The sequence below is a fragment of the Eurytemora carolleeae genome, unplaced genomic scaffold, assembly GCF_000591075.1.
Source record: "Eurytemora carolleeae unplaced genomic scaffold, Eaff_2.0 scaffold2290, whole genome shotgun sequence".
Taxonomy (NCBI): Eukaryota; Metazoa; Arthropoda; class Copepoda; order Calanoida; family Temoridae; genus Eurytemora; species Eurytemora carolleeae.
The window spans coordinates 1-21,028 of NW_019398189.1; the positions used below are offsets into that span (position 1 = coordinate 1).

A 21,028-nucleotide genomic window follows, 5' to 3' on the forward strand; every position below is an offset into this window, starting at 1 on the left:
GGAATAAAAGAATAAAGGGAATAAGAGAATAAAGGAATAAGAGAATAAAGGAATAAGAGAATAAAAGGAATAAGAGAATAAAGGAATAAGAGAATAATGGAATAAGAGAATAAAAGGAATAAGAGAATAAAGGGAATAAGAGAAAAAAAGAATAAAAGGAATAAGAGGATAAAGAAATAAGGGAATAAGAGAATAAAGGAATAAAAGAATAAAAGGAATAAGAGAATAAAGGAATAAAAGAATAAAGGAATAAAAGAATAAAAGGAATAAGAGAATAAAAGGAATAAGAAAACTAAAATGAAGAAGAGAGAAATTGGAATACAGTGAGAACAAGAAAACTGTGGAATAGGAAGACGACTTTTAGACTCAAGTTATGACTATAACAGTTCAAGTAACATGAAACGTTACTGTGCAGTGTAAACAGTCCAATTTAACTGAATAAGTGATTAAATAAGTTACTAGTGAAACTTTTTGCTTTGTAACAACATCTTTTTTTAAATCTGTATATTTATTTGAAATCCGACCATATGAGTTATTACATATAAAAATATGTGACAAGTTTTGCATATGTTATAACGTTACGTGTTTGCAGATTGGTTTTTAGAAGAAAAAAAAAACAATTTTAATTCAAATTAGAAAATACATCTATATAGGAAAGGTTCTGGGATGTGATCTAAAACATTTGGATCATAACAATTAATCTTTGTAACAAAATCAAATTACTTAAAGGGAGTGTTCGCGAAAAATGAAAGGGGTTTTAGGCTAAGTGCGATAAAAAAGCGCTTTTGATCGCTACTGATCTTACTTCTATCTGTTGCGTCTATAAGGAGAAAATTGTTAAAGACGTCTCACACCGAATAACTTAGCGACCATACAAATTGAGAAAATTGCAACACGACATAGACCGTAAAAAAATCAATTTAATTTCAAACAAATCATTCAGATATTACAACCTACAGTCATCGATTATCTTTAGCCACATTTGTATATAGTTTATATTTTATAATGTTTTTTAATTAATTTGTTTGTTTCTCTTGTCGCTTGCGCAACTACCTAAGAATGCCGCACACCACTCACAATTTTCGAAATCGGTTGAAAACGTTTTCTAAAAAAATAAAATATTATAAAATATAAACTATATAAAAATGTGGCGAAAGATAATCGATGACTATAGGTTGTAATATCTAAATGATTTGTTTGAAATTAAATTGATTTTTTTACGGTCTAAGTAGTATGTTGCAATTTTCTCAATTTGTATGGCCGCTAAGTTATTCGGTGTGAGACGTCTTTAACAATTTTCTCCTTATAGACGCAACAGATAGAAGTAAGATTAGTAGCGATAAAAAGCGCTTTTTTATCGCATTAAGCCTATACCCCCTTTCATTTTTCGCGAACACCCCCTTTAATGCTAGAATGTCGTCTTCCTATTCCAGTATTTTCTGGTTCTCACTGTAGAGAAACCAATATGATCAAGAATAAAGAAAATAATAATTATTTAAGGAAATATAATCAGCAGAAAACAGATGCAAATATGAAAGTCCAAGATAAACTGAATTTTATCTGAAAAGAATAATAGGAAATACATGACATCAATGGAATTGAATTTTAAAAAAGAAGATAAGGGATTCTGATAGAAGGCTGGGATATTGTGAAAGTGAATAACACACCAACATGGGTATCGAGGAACAAAGTGGTTAAAAATGCAGGAAATCACATTTAAAGGAATTGAATTCCAAGAAAAAGAAAAAAAAAGTTGATAGATTGATAGAAGAGAAGAAAAAATCCCAAACTGAAGAAAAGTAGATAAGAAGTAAATGTAAATAGTTGTTAAGAATGCTAAATAAAACTGTTTAGGGATTTTTAATCAAAAGAAAAAAGTTCAAAGTTCAAAGTGGAGAAAAGTGGGTTCGATCAATGGAATTGGGCAAAGTAACTTAGAGTGCAGAAAATATCAACTCAAGAAAGTATTCAAAAGGAATAAGAAGAAAAATGTTAATAAGACACCAATTGAATACAACCAATGTAATTGACATAAATCAATCCAAGGTACTAATGCAAGGAAAGTTAATTGCAGTTGCGTATACTCTGCGTACATATTGAAACCAGATCTCCCTGGGCGGAATTTGTAAACAAGAATAGATGCATCAATGTTCGTTTAGTATCCGAGGAGGTTAAAAGCATTTAATTTTAATAATTTTGATAATTCACATAATAGTTTCCAATGACCAGAATATTTCATAGATTATTTTTGTGAAAATGGATTCCATGTCAGGCTGTGACATCCGTCTTGTGTTTACTTTTCCGCCCAAAGACAGTACACTGCAGTACAAAAAATGTGTACACCTCTGAAATAACTTTCCTTGCATTATACCTTGAATTAATCAATGTTAATAAGAATCAATGGTGATAAGACCAAAGGGATTGATAATGAAAAAAAAATAATAATGAAAACTTGATTAGGAAAATAGAGAGACTAACGTGAAAGAATATAATAAAAATTAATGAAGCTAAAAGAATTTACTTGGAAGATAAATTGATGATCTATTTTATCTAAATATTAGTTTAAGAAAATCTAAAAAAAAGTTGTATTATGTCATATCAGATAACATTTTATATATCTGCATGTTTATATCCTACATGCAATACGCCTCTTTAACATAAAAAATAAGATAAAAAGTTTCAAATGACACGCATAAAATAAAATTTTTAACTCAGTTCTTCAAGCTCTATTTCTTTTACAGAGAAACCACTGTGTTGAGTTCAAAAGGGGGGGGGGTCTCTAAATGTGCAGTGAGAACTGACAGAGTCTATTTCCCGGGGGAAAGGAGGGTATTTATTTCCCAAGCAACGGTCCTGGTCAACTAATGTTCTCAAATTGGCGATGGTTCATAGGCTTCCCACTTATCCTCGGTCTATCCCATAGACGATAATATCATAACATAAATGTAATTAACAATAATTATTTCAGGGTACGAATATTATGTCTGTGATAATAAGTTTTATTATTGTGAAAATGATCTTACTAGCGGAGGGTAATTTGTGATAAGCGGGCTATGGAACAGTGATAAAACAACGTTTTTATCTTCTGAAATAAAATGACAATTGGTTTCAAAGATTTATAAATAACGAATTTTAAGATTTTTTAAAACTAAATTTGAAGCATGAGCACTGCAGGTGAGGGTGTTTACAGATCTGTCGGAGGTATGAAATGTTTGGTTTGGCCACCGGGGAAAATCTTGGTCAAAGACGACCTTGTAGCGGAGTAAGATTATTTGTTTTGGTTAACACACTGACTTTTCAGTTTTTTCATAATAGCAATAAAACATAAACGTCAATTTGAATTATAAGATATCAGTGACTCAGTGAAAAATGAAAGGACACTTGGTTTAATTATAAGATATCAGTGACTCAGTGAAAAAATGAAAGGACACATGGTTTCATTATAAGATATCAGTGACTCAGTGAAAAAATGAAAGGACACATGGTTTAATTATAAGATATCAGTGACTCAGTGAAAAAATGAAAGGAAACATGGTTTAATTATAAGATATCAGTGACTCAGTGAAAAATGAAAAGACACATGGTTTAATTATAAGATATCAGTAACTCAGTGAAAAAATGAAAGGACACATGGTTTAATTATAAGATATCAGTGACTCAGTGAAAAATGAAAGGACACATGGTTTAATTTATTGTTTAANTAAGATATCAGTAACTCAGTGAAAAATGAAAGGACACATGGTTTAATTATAAGATATCAGTGACTCAGTGAAAAATGAAGGGACACATGGTTTAATTTATTGTTTAAGTTTCAAAAATATTTAACAGTCATTTTTAAGGGTTTATTCGCTGAATTGGGAAAATAAATGAATTTTTATGGAAAATGTTTTGTATGTTCCAGTTCCACCGACCATCGAAAACATTTTACCTTGAAAATATAAACCCTACATTGTAATGAAAGATTCAAAAGTTGAAACAATTTTTTTATACTTTGCATTAGAATTGACAGTTTAGCCCATGTTATTGAAATATGAAAGTTAAAAAAACATATCTTAAAAATATAAATGTAAAATCACATAGTCTGCAGCAACCAGTGCTGCAGCGTGTTTTTTATTGTTAAAATTTTATGGTTTTTGTTTTATATTTATGTTTAATCTACTGCAGCCAAACAATGTTCTTTTTAAGAAATAACTAGCTGAAGGGCTGGCGTTGCCCGTGAAAAAAATTTGAGAATAAAATTTCGATTTTTTTAGTCTATAACACCTCCCGGCCCCCCCCCCCCATGAGTGTACACGGAATGTTTCAGCCCAATAGGTCCAGCCGTTTGGCCGGCTATAGGCAACATATATATATACGAATGTCTTGTTTTATTATATAGATTAAAAGGGAACTGAAGGATAATTTCAAGTAACTCTACGGGCCTCTATGATGTCAATGCCCGATTTACAACGGCACCCCCTTAAAATCATTGTCTAGTCAAGTCTGAATTAGATATTAATGTTTATTAGTTAGAAAACTGCTTATTTTAAATTGTGGTTTCTCTTATAATGGATTTGCGCATTTCTACTGCAAAAAAAAATAATATATAAAATATCAGATTAAGACTTAAACACTTACAAACCTGTGAAAGACGATATCTTCCAGATTATTGATAAGATGAAGGTTTCTAGGGAATATGAAAAAGACACAAACACTTCTAAGAAATGTTTAAAAATTCAGTTATCAAATCAAATCAATTTACTAATTCAGAAATAAATATATGTTGATTTTTTCACATTTGAATTTAATGATTTTAATTATACAACTTTACAGAACTAAATTATATATAATATTTTCTAAATTGTTTTGCATATTATTATGCTTATAATTTCTTTAATTTGCTTAACAACAAAATACATTAATCAAGACCAAGAAAATTTGAAAATTAGTGGTAATAAGATTTTTTAACTGACCCCCCCCCCCTTTAATTTTCAAGAATCTCTAAATCCATCCAACTTACTAAAAAAGATGCTGAACAAAATTCAGAATAAATAATTTTTCTATCTTTCTTTGTTAAAACATTTTTTACACGCCTTTATATATATAGAGTCATGTTTGTAACTTAAACGCATTTTTCCATACCATATATTACATTCTGTTTACTTTTTGAACGTATTTTTGATAGAAAAAAAACACCATATTACAAAGAGAAAATCAGAATTTTTCTACGATAAAATGTTTTTGTTTAACGAATAATTTAATTTAAGTTTTTTTTCATTCCTAAGACTGGGAAGGGGGGGTCTATGCTTATTGAATAAGCATTGGTCTAAATACAGTGATAACTATAAAACTATAGACTAAGAAGACAACATTATAGCAAACTTAAAACTTAAAACTAGTTACTTATAAAATTTAAATCACTTTTAAAGTAAAATTTTGCAGTTTACCGTGCACAATTGTTGTGTATCAATATTGGACCATACATTTCAGAATTATTTATCAATTAGGAAAATTGGCAATTTTAATCAAATGTCTCAATTATTCAATATCAGCAGGGGCGTATTCAGGAATTAGTCCAGGGTCTCCAGGGGGCTTACATTTTTTTCTTTCCAGGGGGGGTCAGCACCCGTTGGGGCCTGAAAACCCCCTGAAATCAATAGATTTTACTGGTCGAGGGGGGCACAGCCCCCATAGCTCCCCCCTGAATATCAGTCTAATAATTGTTGACATGAAATGACGACATTTTTTAAAAATATGGAGAAAGTACGTTCAATCAGATTAAAATGTACCCCAGACCCCCCCCCCACAACAAAACTGTCTTCTGTTCTTTTAAACGTTGAATTAACTATTTAATAATACCATGATATGAATGTCATGTTTGGTATGGTTTACATGAAAAATATATTGTGGCTTGGCTCTGGCCTAGAACAAGTTTCATGTTTTCTACCTTATGTTCACATGAAACAAACGGACAAAATTCAAAATTAAATCCCTCACATAATATATGTTGCTTGCTTACATGCTATATAATACAACCAAACAACAGAAAGTCGGTGAATTGTTTCATTTTTTCATAATGTTAATTAACAAAAAATATATTTTTGTATTTTTCATTTCAAATTAGAAATAAAATAAATATTTTTTAAGATTTAAGTTTTTTGTCAGCAAGCCGACATTTTAAAAGTCTGGCTTTCTCCCCGGATTAAGAGAAATCTTAACCGTATGAGAGTTCAAATTCAACGTTTACACTGCTAACTTTTCAAAAGCGATAAAATTTTGTGTATAAAAGTTTTATTTTCAGGTAAACAATTGAATTAGAGTAATGGAAACGTGTTTAAATCTCAAAAATTAGCTTAAATCGAAGTTTTTCATGGGAAGGGTTTGACAGTTGCTAAGGCAGGTAGAGATTAGGCTTATTTTCCACCAATAAATGACAAGTATTCTCCCTGCCTCGACCAATCAGAGACGAGGATTTGAAAAGGTTTGGCCGCTCCAAACCAAACCTAAATTTCCGTTGTTCTCTAAGCGCTCGATACATATGTAGTGTGTGTATTTGAATAGTGATTTAAATTTAACCCCCTCCCCTTAATATGGGTGGTTCAAACTTGTGAAATTATGTAAATCTATTCAGGTAATAAACATTTTTATTTTTTAATTAAATTTTATGTTTTAACTAAACAAATATCGTTTGTTTTGCATATATTTGTGTTACATCGTTTTAAACTTTTTTAATAATTGTTAGAGATTTAGTTTTTTTACTGAAAAGGTTAACACAAGGCATACACGTAATTTATTAAATTATTTAAATCTTGCTAAGGAACGGATCTGTTTAAATCTTTACATTTTCTTACTTCTTTTTAAGGAAATTATTTGCCGCTCCAACCTCCTTCAAAAAATGCCTCATCCTTAATTTCAAAAGTACAAAAGAAATAGATTTGAAGTAATGAATACAAATATACGTATAAATGGTAGCTTATATTAATGTATTAAAAAAATATATAGAAAAAATACTCATACAATCAATTATTATATTTATCTATTTTATCATAAAACCTATTTATATGTCCAATTTTGCTTTAAATACCATAAAAATAATGTGTATAAAATGATGTTCAAAACAAACTTATATTCTAAAATTTGATGCAAAAGCGCGCGCAACTATATATATGTGTAAGAGAGGGGGGAGGTGTGTTACGTTAAATTATTTTCTGTTTGAATTTACCGTTTTTTTGCGTCTATTTGAATATATTTATGCGTAAACACGAGTCTGTTAGTCTGGGCCCATGGAGAGATAAGAAATATATCTATTTTCAAACATAACACTCATAGACTCATATCCCGGTAATTTCCTAGAGAACGATTTTTTGACCCCCCCCCNAGAGAGTACTTTTTATACAAATATATTTAGAGAGTACTTTTTATACAAATATATTTAGAGAGTACTTTTTATACAAATATATTTAGAGAGTACTTTTTATACAAATATATTTAGAGAGTACTTTTTATACAAATATATTTAGAGAGTACTTTTTATACAAATATATTTAGAGAGTACTTTTTATACAAATATATTTAGAGAGTACTTTTTATACAAATATATTTAGAGGGTACTTTTTATAAAAATATATTTAGAGGGTACTTTTTTCTTCTGCACTTACAAACATTATGTTTTATGTTTTAATTGTAATACTAAAATCTATTTATAAGTGAAACATTTATGCGAAATTAAGGTCGTAGGTCTTCTAGTTTTGATTTTACCCTTAGTATTAAAAAAAATTTGTTGCTTTCTTTGCATATTAGAAATTCAAAACTTTTAATTTTTTAAAAAGTTCTTTGAAAAATGAGAGTTATGATTGAAAACAGATTTCAATCCGACCTAAAGGAATTGAGTTTTTGCCACAAACTCTGATTTTCTAATCTCTATATCTTTGTAACCCAATGTCGTAGACATGAGATATTTCAAACTATTAATACTTATAGATAAAATAATCTAAGTTTGAAATATCAAAGGTTTGCACCATCAGATTGCAAAGATATTGGGATCAGAAGATTTGAGTTTGTGGCAAAAACTCAATTCCTTTGACTTAAATTTAACTTTAATTCTAAATGTTTGTCTAAGAACAAGTAAAATGTCCCAGTTTAACTTTTTTTGCCCCCCCCTCCCTGCTCATATTAAACTCTAGCTCTGATTCATAAATTCTTTGTAGATAATTTTTATCAAAAATCATTAATTCATTTATTTTTAAGAAATATTCGCGGTTTTCTTTTAGATTAATTCGTTGTTGACACATTCTCATACATCAAAGAAAAATTAGCAAAATATGACTTTGTTAAAATTTTTGACCTGTCACTTTATTGTTTAATTTATAACTTGTTAAAATTATTTACAATTCATCCGCTTGATAAATATTCAACAGTTTTTAAATATTCATTAAATATTTCACAACAATGTCTTCATTAAAACTATATTTTAAATATTATTTATTATTAAACAAATAATAATAATGTGTTAACAAACTAAAATTAATGTAAAATATTGTATATAGCAAACGCTATGCATGTCAAAATATGAAAATTTTTTGAACTTTAAAACAAAGATAATTATTTTTTCTAAAAATTGCCTATTTTATGAAGTGGTCTTATCCAATTGATTTCTGAAAAAAAGTTTTACAAATATTTCTTGAGTGTATTTTTCGTATTTCTTTCAAAATAGCATTTTTTCGGAATAATCAGAACTAAATCCACCGTGTCTCCAGTCTGTTTAGAAACCTTGTACAAGGTCTGAATCTAAATATTCTAAAGGAAATATTTGACCCTTTTTTCAAGGCTTATTTGTTTTCGTATGATTTCACCACAAGAAAATTCGTGACAATTTGACAAGAAATTTCTTGATTATTAATTTTTGTTATCTTTTAGGTATTATGGCGGAGTAAATAATATATATTTGTTCTTAATCCGTTCCAATTAGTCAGTTTACACCACACTCTGATAGCAGGTATACAACCAAATAAAAAGGGTCAAAATTTTTTAATTTTGAAAAATTTTAATGGAAAAATTCCTAAATTTTACTTTCTTTGATTATAAAAAGTTTAAACCTTTACTTTAGAAAAATGGTGTTGTATTCATTATTATTATATTTTTTTTATTCTAGTTCATGAGACTAGCTTATAGCTAGAGTTAGGACTAAGCTATATTAAAAAAGTATTTATTAGCTTAAGTACTTTGATACAATGCAAGCAAATGTCGATTTAACAGTAATGGATAATGAAATTGAAAGTGCTCATATACTTAACTTATGTTACAACTTACAATAAGTCTGTATTTGATTTTTCAGCATATACAAAACTTTTGCTTTATAAAAGTTAACGAAGGAGTTTACAATTTGTACGCTGCAAAGATTAAAAAAAATTCAAAATTATCACACAAAAAACAGCAATATTTAAAAATAATTCAGTTCCCCCCCCTTCCAAAAAAAAAAAATAACAACACTTTTTTAATTTTTTGTTTTAACTTTTATGATTTGTTTTTCCATTTTCTGCCATATCTTATTGTTCCTTTTGTTCCAGGCGTACAAGTGTTCCAGGATGGAATATATCTCTACTCATGATGGAACGGAGAATATAGAGAACCAAGCAGTCGGAGGAACAGGGAACAGGGTTGTGGAACCTTCACCCCGACCCCTAGAAACCACTTCAACCCTGGGGCCCCTGGCCGGCGCCCCCGCTGGATCAATTTTAGATTTACGAACCCCCTCCCAGGGGCATACTAGTAATCCGGCGCAGGGGCACCCTCCGTCAGGACCCCTTGAGGCTCGTCTTAGGGGCGACTCAGTACCTTCCTCTAATTTAGGGACTACCTCTCAGTCTGGGGTTATCCATGGAGCCTCTTCTGTACCTGTCTCTAGAAGAATACCCTCCGAAGTCCCCTCCGCACCCCTGAACCCCTCCGGGCCTCTGAACCCCTCAGGGCCCCTGAATCCCTCCGGGCCTCTGAACCCCTCCACGCCCCTGAATCCCTCAGTGCTACAAAGTCCTGCTGCCAGTCCTTCGATCCAACGCAAAGGAGCGTTTGCACGTTTTACCTCTCATATATCAAGGATAACGGCCTCGCATTCTAGACTCCCCACCCTGTCCTCTATTCCGTCCTCGTCACGGCCTACAGACCCAACCTCCCGGCCACCGGCCTCATCCTTGTCAGATACAGATCTCGGGACTAAGCCTAAAACCAAAGAACAGAAGAAAATAACAGGTATTTAATTTGTTTGTATTTTCTCAAAATTCTCGAGGTTTAAGTAACGTCTTTGATCAAAACAATCGCGATATGAATATCTCAGTCCTGGGATTTTCAAATTTGTCTAAAATAGCGCTAAATGCCATTTTATTTGTAAGTTTTAAGATACATTATTTATGCAGTTTTTCTTCATATTTCCTAATATAGTCGATCATAAAGCCGTTCCACTAAATTTTATGCCTTATTGACTATTAAATTAAATGTGTTTACGAAAATAACTGGTTTTTTTTGTTTAAAATACGAAAATAACTGGGTTTTTTGTTTAAATTACGAAAATAACTGGGGTTTTTTGTTTAAAATACGAAAATAACTGGGGTTTTTTTGTTTAAAATACGAAATAACTGGTTTTTTTTGTTTAAATTACGAAAATAACTGGGGGTTTTTTTGTTCAAATTACGAAAATAACTGGGGTTTTTTGTTTAAATTACGAAAATAACTGGGGTTTTTTGTTTAAAATACGAAAATAACTGGGGTTATTTGTTTAAAATACGAAAATAACTTGAGTTTTTTGGTTAAATTACGAAAATAACTGTTTTTTTTTTTCAGATGCGTTTCGATCCTCTCGTCGACCTAGATCTAAATCTCTGAGTAAACTAAAAAGATTAGGTAACTTCGGTGCATCAAGATCTCCCAGTGTTCATTCCAGAGATCCTCGTCGATCCCCGCCCCCCAGGGGGGCACAGGGGGAGGAGCAGTCCAGTGATTGATCGATTAGTTGATTGATTGATAGATCTATTAGTTATAAAAACATTTTCGCAATGGCAACTAAACCCAGCTAAATATTTAAAACAATAGTTGAAGTTTTTCTAAAAGAGACATATTTTACTGCACATATCTTTTTAAAACTCAAATCAAATTTGTTTTTTTTTTTTGAGACTGATTTTTCATTAGATGTTTTTCTTTTCTGGCAAATGTTATTTTAACACCTTCTCTGTTTCGTAGGTTGGCTTGTTTTTGATGACTAGTCGAATACTTTTTGTAATTTCTAAAATTCAGAATTTTTTGGTTTTGTTTTGGTGACATTGTTTATTGAGTCATCTTGTTCCAGTGTTAGTTCAGATATAAATATAAATAACAAAATTTTACAAATTTCTTTAACATTTGTCAAAAACCCATGTTGGAGAAATTTTGCAAAAAATAACAACGAAAATTTGTGAGAATTTTCCATTTCATTGAATATATATGTACATAAAATTATATATTTAGACTGTGCGTCTGTACAATTGTACATGAGGCTAGCGGTACACAAGCAATATTAAAACCAGTTTCATGTATAAACCAATTCAACAAATTTGTGGGAACTAATATTCTAATCTTTAAATTTTTTAATCGGATTTTAAAAAGAAAGGGAAAAGGGTTTTTTTGAACTTTTATTACAAAACTCACTAAATAAAAATGTTGAATTGGAGTTTTTTATTTATTTTTAATAAAAATTGGTTTTAAATGAAAACTGTGATTTGTATTTGTGCTTTCAACAATAAAATATTATTATTGCACATTATTGTTTTTTTCTTTCTCATTCAGTGAGAACGTAAAACTTTAAGATAGGAATACGACTTTTAGATTGAAGTTCAATGAACACGGCAGCAGTGCAGTGTAAAAAGATATCAGTCGAAAAAGACCATTTATTAACATGTGGTTATTTCAAACAATGAATCACAAATTTCTTCGTCAAATCTTTATGCTAATCTGGCTTGTCTGTTTATTTGTATCCAATAAACGTCAAAACGGTTAAACCGATCGGGCCCAAATTTTGTGTGGGACCTTACATGACCTCAAAGAAGGTTAATAAATGATCAAAATTAAAAAAATTTGTGTAAAAAAGTATTTTATTTTGTAAAATTTTGAAAATGTGCGGAAAAATATTATGAAATTCGCAAACTTTTTTTGTTTTTGTTTTAAACTGTACAAAGAGAAGATGCACACAGATAAAGCCACAATTTAAAGTTTAAATAGAAGATGGGCGCGAAGCCCTAAAAGCCTAGTATTAAACAAAAAACATCACTGAACTTTTGGAAGTTTTTAATCCCTTCTAGTAATCAAAGTAATTTTCTCATCGACCAAGCAGTCTTGCCCTTGCAGCTGAAAATGACAGATTTCCGACAAAAGTTGTAGATTTAAAAATGAAGGAAAATGTGCTTAGGCATTTCTTCAGTAGCGCGTCAATACATTTATGAATACAATTTTTACATTAAAGTTTGAATCCATCAGAGTCCAGATACTGATAGAATTCATTAGAAAAAATTGGTCTTTCTGCTCCTGAGTCCTGTTATCATTGTTTTCTTTAAATTGAAAAATATTTATTAATCATAAAATTAAAAAATATTAAATATATGAAATTAATCTAATTCAAAATTTTCATCTTCCAAGGTGGGGAGGGTAGTTTGAAATCGTCTGCTGCGTAGATGGGTAGACCAAGAAGTTCCTTGACAGGGGTTTCTCGCCATAAATATCCTGAAACAACAATTTGTAAACACAGACAAATAATTGCAAAATTGTATTCCTGATAAGTTTGCTTTTGTTTAGACACTGCGCGATTTTTTTCTCTGATCAAAGAAATTATCCAAAGCTAATTTAAAAACCTAAAAAGATTTTACTAATAGTTTTGAAATATATATTTGGCAATAATAAGCAAACTTTGTCTATCCTGCAGTTTTGAAATAGGATTTTTAACTCAGATTATTGTGGAGCCTCTAAATTGACTTTGAATGTTTAAAAATGATGCGGATCAGTAATTGTAATCCCGTTAAAGTCTCCAAAGCTCTCAAAGCTAGGTAAATGACAGGATATTGTTACGTTAACCCGAGCCCGAATTTAAAGAATTTAAGCTGCTTCGCTAAACCGCCAAAAACCGGTAACTGAACACCGGCTCAAATCTCGAAACACATAATACAATTTTAAGTGGAACCAACCATGTTTTGAGCCGCGTCTCAAATTTCTTGCGTGGCTAAAAAAAATAGAAAAATAATTAGTTTAAGCCATTTCGAGGTGGGAACACGAGTATTGTGGACAGAGGCGGCTTATGGGGGGAGAGGGGGGACGCCCCCCCCCCAAGAAAATTGGAGGGACGTCCTCCTCCCTGGAAAACCGGGGGCGTGGGGACGTCCCCCCCCATCTCCTGGAAAAATTAGCAGCGCAAGGAAAGAGCAGGCACCTTATAGCCCTTTAATTTTGATTTTTAAGAATATATTGAAAATTCCCCCCCCCCCCCTCCTTGGAAAATATCATAAGCCGCCCCTGACTGTGGATATCGAGATCAGACTTTTTGTTAAACTACTAGATAAGTTTAATCTTACCCTGGAGGATTAACTTTAATATAAAGATTAAGCAGTGATCCTCAAATTAAAAGTGCCCAAAGTGGAGATCAAGCTATCGGGACTATAGAGTTCTCAGCTCTTTTCATGTAATTGTTTAATATAGCCTCGGATATCATTAATTAGAAATTTCTAAACATGGCTTGTATGAGACCGATAAAACTCTGTAATATGAAGACGACATTTCTGCCTTTTTATGTGTATTTGATGCTGTCAAGGCCAAAATTTTGCGAGTAGCTTGAAAATCAACTTAATAAGTCGGTCAAATGGGTCTGTGTACACTGCATAGACCAGTTGCTGTGTTTCATGTGCATTGTATGTACTATTTGAAATCATAACTTGAGTCAAAAAGCCGTCTTCCTATTCCACAGTTTGACGGGTCCTTCTGTATATTCGAAACTAAGCTTAAAATTTTACCAATTGACCCCTCGTACACGTTCGAGAATCCAGACAGGTCGATTGTGATTGTCCTTTAGAATATAATTAAATATATTAATGAAAATGATTTTTAAAATAAAATTCTTGTTTTATTTGTTGATATAAATTTTATGGTGTATTTTTCCCTGAAAGACAGAACTAAGCAGATTTAAGCTCATTTGAAAAAAAATTTCAATTAAAATGAAAAATTGATATAAAGGAACTGAGTTATTACCATACACTTTGATTTTCTAATCACTATATCTTTGAAACCCGATGTCGTAGACCTTCGATATTTTAAACTATGAATTCTGTTGGATCAGATAGTCTAAGTCAAATATCAAAGGTTTACAACATTAGAGGATTAGAAAAATTTGAGTTTGTAACAAAAACTCAGCTCCTTTGAATATTAAAACTCATTTTTAAACATTGATGTAGTAATGTCTTTTTGAATGCCATCTTTGTGCATGTATATAATGATAAAATAACAGTAAAAATGGTAGATTTTACCGTTGACCAATTTGGTGAACAGACTCTTTAGGGATCTCGATCCAACTATTGGTATTACTCCCTGCATCACACTCAGCAGGTTCAGAGGAGCAGTAGTAGAATCCACTAAATATTATTAATTAAAAGGACTGTGAGCAATTCCCGATTTACAACGGTACCCTTAAAAGCTTTTACTGATCAAGTATAAATTAGACATTATTTATTCTCCTTGAAAATACGCCTTGTTGCTATACGTAGCTGTTTCTGTAGGTTGGATTTCTATAAGGTTTAACTTCATTTTTGAAGTCAAACCTTATACGCTGAAAAAAACACTTTCCGAGTCAGAAAAAACGACGGTTTCTTCCAGATCAGCTTAAGGTTACAAGGATACCCTTATAGATCTGGAATCGCTATCTTTGCATGAAGGGTCACTTGAAATTGCGCTTACAGTCCCTTTAAAGGGATCTTTCGGATATTTCCAAATAATCGTATTGTCCCAGATCCTAATTGAAAAAGAACTAATCTAAATTCAAAACCAGATAATTCATGATGTTTAAGTTTAGAACAGCGATAAGAATTTAACAGGTTTAAAGATAGAAAAAGAATAAATCTTCCTCATGGTAATCAGATAAAGGTCTTGAATTGGAATTAAAATGAGGTCATTTATTTACATATTTTATAGTTTAATTAGACATTTTATTAAAAGACATTTCTTGAAGATCACACAGAAGGTTTTGTAAAATTTTCTCTTTGTCTTTGAATTGCCTATTTTTATAAAAAAAAAAACTTTTAAACATGATTCATGGTTTTAAGTTCATAAATGCTGAAAGACACCTGATCTCTACGTCAAGATATTGAAAATCCTGATCATAGTCAACAAAAACAAGATCTCCAGGCTCCTAAATTAAAAATATAAGCTGAGATACAAATCGTTTTATGTTTAAAGTTTTTATACTTTTAACAGGCCTTACAAGATTCTAAGATGTTTGACTTTTTTCAAATTGGTGATCTTAAAGTTTGCAGGTTTTAAATTCAAAATGTTAACTCTGTTTACAAAAAGATATTGACCAAAATAATTATTTGTAACTGATCGATTTCATTTTTCGTTTTGATGTATTGTGTACAAACAATATATAATTAAAGCAAACTTACTATCATAAATTTTTAGAAATTATAACAAAAAGTTTTTTTAAAGTTAAAAACTGTCTCTCCAAAAACTCAGTGATATTTGTTAATCTATTTCCTCTGAGAAAATCTTTGTAAGACAAATTGAACAAAAAAGGTTTGAAATTCCTCTGATGCAAAGTTAATTTTTCCTAAAGAAATGTCATCAAAAATGTCCAAAAAATCCTTTATAATATTGGTTCAAATTAAGGCTCTGGCCACCACAATAGATTTGTTTGGAACACCCTGTACATACTTTTTCAGGTTGAGCTAGCCCTATGTTGATTGGAAAAGGACCATTTGTTGGGAAATCTGTAAACCCATAGGCAACATGGAGGCCAGCGATTGCCAATCTTTCAGCAGCAATTTGCTTATATCTAAATACACACAAAATGATTAAAATATTGAATCTAAAAAGCAGCCCTAAATGTATTTTGACCAGTGCTATATATGGTGATATGTCCAGCTATCATGTACTATAATTATATGAATCTTAACTTTTAAAGTAAAAAAATATTTAAGAAGTCATTCTTCATTTAAAAGATAAAGTCCCATTTTTAATTTTTTGCTTTTACTTTAGCAAATATTTTACAGTAAAACCCTTGCCAAGGTTCAGTACCCCCTCCCCTTCTTGCACTCTACCAAAATTTGACATGAAAAAAAATAAACAGTTAAACCCTAATTAAGCCATACTTCGAAAGAATTCATCAAATGTTGTATTCTTTACTTTCTGATAATGGAATGTTGCAGATATTTAGTTTTTTAATGAGATGATTATATGGAGCTCTTTAAAACTGTTCTTGCATATGCATGGCTATTTATTTATTTTCGAAAATACTGAGATTTACGTAAAATAGTATAAAACCCATTGAAAAATTGTCAAGACGACATTTGATGAATTCTTTCGATGTATGGCTCATCTAGGGTTTAACTGTAAAAAAAAACTATTCAAAAACTAACTTTACCTGGGACAAATGCCACCAGCTGGGTCAAATGTGTCTAGGGGTGAAGACATGAACACATTTTTCATCAAATCATTTGGAACATACCCAACATCTGCAGTCTAAAATATTAGAAAATTATTGATTGGTCTGAAAGTTTGGCCAAGCATAGAGAGAAAAGATCTAAAAAAAGCTCGGAACTGTTGAATAATTTATGTAGAATGATATTGGAACTGAGGTTGGAACTGTTGAATAATTTATGCAGAATGATATTGGAACTGAGGTTGGAACTGTTGAGTTGATAATCCCTTCAAAAGGCACAAATCTGCAACTGAAAGGGACTGTAACTCTAATTTCAAGTGACTCTTCGTTTTATTAAACTGTATTTTTTTCATTTGTGGTTAGCGCATTTCTTGCTTATGAGAAACAACGGAGAAACTATCAGAACGACGTTACGAACCACATTTTGTATCAGATTAAGGTATAAATGGTACCGTTGTAAATCGACCATTGTCATCTCTCCACGGAGGGTCTCTTTAAATAAAAGATTCCGTACAAGGTAGATCTTAATTAAAGGCATTAAAGATTTCAGTCCGAAAATTTCAACCTCTGAACATTAACAACCATATAAACTATAAAGCTTGATGACAGCTGTTACCTGATGCCATCTTATGACCGGAAACCCAGCATCTGTACTGTCAGGCCGCCATGTAGAAAGCTGGACAAATCCAAATGGCGCTGGAAAAAAAGTCACAAGTCCAACTTTTTAAAGCCTTCTCATTTTAGACCCCCTTTCTTTTTTTGCTTTGGTTCTGGGGAGCCAGGAGGTGAAAAAGAATTTCAAAATCTGTGCACAAATAGACTAATAGCCTAATTCATATTCATTATCATAGGGATGACCTATTTCAGATTTTTTAATTCCTTTCAAGGCCCTGTACCCTGCCATATGCATTAAAAAATAACAAAATTTTATGCAAACAGCATGAATTTTAAATTGTCATCAATGTTTTATCCCAGATTATAAAACTAGTTACCTTCAGGGGAAGTTGCTGAATTAGCTGAAAACTCTTCCCTCCAATCGGAGATCATGGCCGGGAAAGAGCAGTTATATAGATCTCTGGGTAAAATGTAGATAAAGGTTTAACCCAGAACTTTGGAGACATCAAAGGAATTTATAAAAAAGCGTCTGGGACAATTTTTCAAAGGGTTTTATAATTTTAGTACCTTTATCTCAGTAATTGTAATAATAAATAGCCATGAAATATGCGACAGTTTTAAAGAATATAATTATTCAGTAAAAAAAACTAAATATCTCCAGTATTTTATTATCAGCAGGCTAAGAAAACAACATTTTATCTATTTTTTTGATGACTCCAAGTCCAAAGTTCTGGATTGAACTGTAAGAAAATATGTTTACATGCCGGGGCCTCTCCTGACATTTTTTGGCAACCTTGCGTAACCATCTATCTATCTTAAACTAGCCTAATCTGGATAAGTATAATCACGCGTGGTTGCAAAAAAAATAGGAGGTGAAGGGGTCCAAAATGGCTATGAGGGAACAAGGCACGGTATTTTCAACATTTATGGGTTATTGGCTTTCAGGAGGATCCATAAAAATCTGCGGAATCGATTACAAACCTCAACATTCTGGACGGTAAAAAGCAAAAAAACAGAAAAGTCAAACAAAAACCATAAAAACTATGCCAATGTATAAAACCCAAAAATTCATATGAAGTAAAAAAAAATATTACCTATTCCGTTCTCCATTAGCCTCTCCTTGATACCAGAGGAATCCGGTGACAGCATTCCGTTTCAGAGGATTTATCATTCCGTTCCATAGGGAGGAGGTGGTATAAGCTGGAGTACCTTCGTTAACACTTGCAGGAATACCACATCTACGATGGAGAAGGAACCTTTGATATTTCCAACTTTGATTGTTTGTTTCTTACAGAATACTCCGGACTAACCAGAGTGAGCAAGCATTTGGTTTCTTCTATTTGAAATCAAACGTGTTTTGGTCTTTAATTCAACAATCATTTACTTTACGGATTTGTTTATTTTATACATTTTCATTCAAAATTCATATGCAAACAAAAAGTATTTAAGAAAAAAAGGCTAACAAATTATGTCTAATGGGTCAAATTGTGATCGAAAGTCACAGCTTTCTGGAATATTGACAGAACCGTTAAATCCACGTGAGAAGTCATAGTTTGAAATATCAAAGATCTCCCAGATATCGTGTTGTAAAGATAAAAGGACTTAAAGATCAGAGCTCGTGACAAAATCCTAAATTCTTTAAGATGTAAGGGAAGCCTAAATTCTGAATACTTTGATCATAATTATTTGAGGTAATCAGTTGTTTTCCAATTAATGATAAAAGACTTACTTTTGTCAAATAATAAGAAGTTGATTTTTTACCACAAACTCTGATGGTGCCCATATATCTTTGCAACCCAACGTCATAGATATTTCAAAATATGAATTCTTTTAGAGCTAATACTAAGTCTGAAATATCCAAGGTTTACACCGACAGTATGCAAAGATATAAGGGATTAGAAAATTTGAGTTTGTGGCAAAAACTTAGTTCCATGATATTTCTAAAAAAGCACTTACTCGTCCAGTGTCTCTTGATCAGACCAAGACTCGATAGGAGTACCAGCCCAGTCCGCAGAGACAAGACCTTGTGGTATCTCAGTAACATCATAAACAGACCGAGCAAACAGGAAGCATATTGCCGACATGGACTGCATTAAAAAAAACAGCTTTAACCTGTGTTAAGGGAAAAGGATTCCTGATTTTAAAAGAGAACCCTCACTAATTTCAAAGAAAAAATTCTGGAAATTTGCTGTTTTTGCTCGAATTTTATATATTTTTAGCCATATTTCTTGGTTCTGATTCTGATTAAATCTGTCTCACGTTTTAAAGATTTTCATGCCAGATTGTGGTACTTCTCTCACACCCAAATATCATGAACGCTCCCTTTAAATGCCGAGTTTGTATATTGTATAATACCTAAAAACTCCCTAAATCCCTGCTGGAGACCAAGGCAGAGAATATACCTGAAGACTCCCTAGATCCTCAGCTGGAGACTAAGGANGAAGACTCCCTAGATCTGCTTCTGAAGACCAAGAAAGAGAATATACCTGAAGACTCTCTAGATCCTCTGCTGGAGACCAAGAAAGAGAATGGGTTTGATCATAATTATCATCTGTTTCCTCCAGCGCTTGGTTTGTTACAATAGTATACCTAATCCTATCTAAATACAAGGGATTATAGACAAACATTTAAGTGATTCTTCATTTTTATATGGAGCTTTAAAACTTTTCGTAAGAACGTACAAAAGAAAAAACAAACTTTTAGCTGAACAAATCAGGATATTGTGTTCGTCCTTGATCAGAAAAAGGTTTAGAGGGACCGGTTTTGTTAAATACAGTATTTTTTATCGTATCGACTATTATCTTACTATATATTGCAGGTATTATGTTTTAAAGAACTTTTTTTTAAATCTTCTTTGTCAATTATTTGTTGTTCTACCTGTGTAAACTTCAGAAGCATCTATTTCGTCTGCAGCATTTTCAATATTCAGCATGTTCTAAAAAAAGTTTCCAAAAAATTAGTATTACAATTTTAGCAATGAAACCGTATAAGAAATTAATAAATGAATGAAATTACGATTCAGTTGATCTTTGAGAATTAGTTCATTTGAAAAGTTTCGACCGCATGGTTCACTGCAATCTCAGGGATTATGAAATCTCTATTAAATTCGCACTGGTCCGACATTATCCGCGCACTGTACTGGTATTAATTCTGCCTCATAATTGGCAATATTTCAGTCAAAGTACAACGTATTTAAAACTGATTTTGCTTTCCTTACACTAGATGTCAAATCTTAGCCGGCCGGACAAACGTTCTGACCTCTGCAATCTCAGAATCAAAGATCAAAATTTGTTTAAAGATATTAAATAAATATAAAGTATCTATTTACTTGCTCCATGTTTCCTTGTCCTGAACAAATCCAAATATCTCCGTAAAGAACATTTTCTAATTTTAGTTCTCCGTCAGATGCCTAAACAATACTGTGATAACCAGAAAACTCTGGAATAGGAAGACGACTTTTAAACTTGAATTATGACCTTAGATAGTCCAATGAGCACGGGAAACAGAATATTTATAAAATTAAAAAAGTAAAATTATAGATTTAAGATAATTTAACCTCAAAACTACAAATCGTGTTCTCAGACTCTCCTCTCAAAAGAAACTCCCAAACATCCTCGGCAACCTTAGATTTAAAGATAAAGTAAAAAAAAAATGATTTCAAATTTCTATATTTTCTGTGGAACCCGCATAGAACAAACGACCCTGTTTTAGAGTCTGAAAACGACCCGCACGACCCCAAAAACGGGCGCCGGCCCGACTCTGTTTTAGTACTAATAA

General features: G+C 31.7%; 2 protein-coding genes across 2 annotated transcripts; one reads left to right on the plus strand and one right to left on the minus strand.

Moving 5' to 3' along the window:
* The first annotated feature begins 9,524 nt into the window (after nt 1-9,524).
* Nucleotides 9,525-11,654, plus strand: LOC111716977 (uncharacterized protein DDB_G0280205). The gene is made up of 2 exons (XM_023492491.1): nt 9,525-10,227; nt 10,816-11,654. The coding sequence occupies exons 1-2, from the start codon at nt 9,564-9,566 to the stop codon at nt 10,974-10,976; spliced, it is 825 nt and encodes a 274-aa protein (XP_023348259.1). The 5' UTR covers nt 9,525-9,563; the 3' UTR covers nt 10,977-11,654.
* Nucleotides 11,655-12,530: 876 nt separating this feature from the next.
* LOC111716975 (sialate O-acetylesterase) lies at nt 12,531-20,873 on the minus strand (the record flags this gene model as incomplete). The annotated part of the gene is given in 14 exon segments (XM_023492490.1): nt 12,531-12,723; nt 14,001-14,053; nt 14,511-14,615; nt 15,324-15,388; nt 15,910-16,030; nt 16,619-16,716; nt 17,253-17,332; nt 17,629-17,711; nt 18,346-18,489; nt 19,208-19,338; nt 19,738-19,850; nt 20,129-20,186; nt 20,580-20,660; nt 20,808-20,873. Coding segments are annotated over 14 exon segments (1,308 nt in total), but the record flags the coding sequence as incomplete, so codon positions are not given.
* Between the last annotated feature and the right edge of the window lie 155 nt (nt 20,874-21,028).

Bases quoted from the DNA above. Each gene is read 5' to 3' on its own strand.
- LOC111716977 (XM_023492491.1), top strand. From the start codon at position 9,564: ATGGAATATATCTCTACTCATGATGGAACGGAGAATATAGAGAACCAA. The intron at 10,228-10,815 runs GTATTTAATTTG...TTTTTTTTTCAG, and splicing joins AGAACAGAAGAAAATAACAG to ATGCGTTTCGATCCTCTCGT.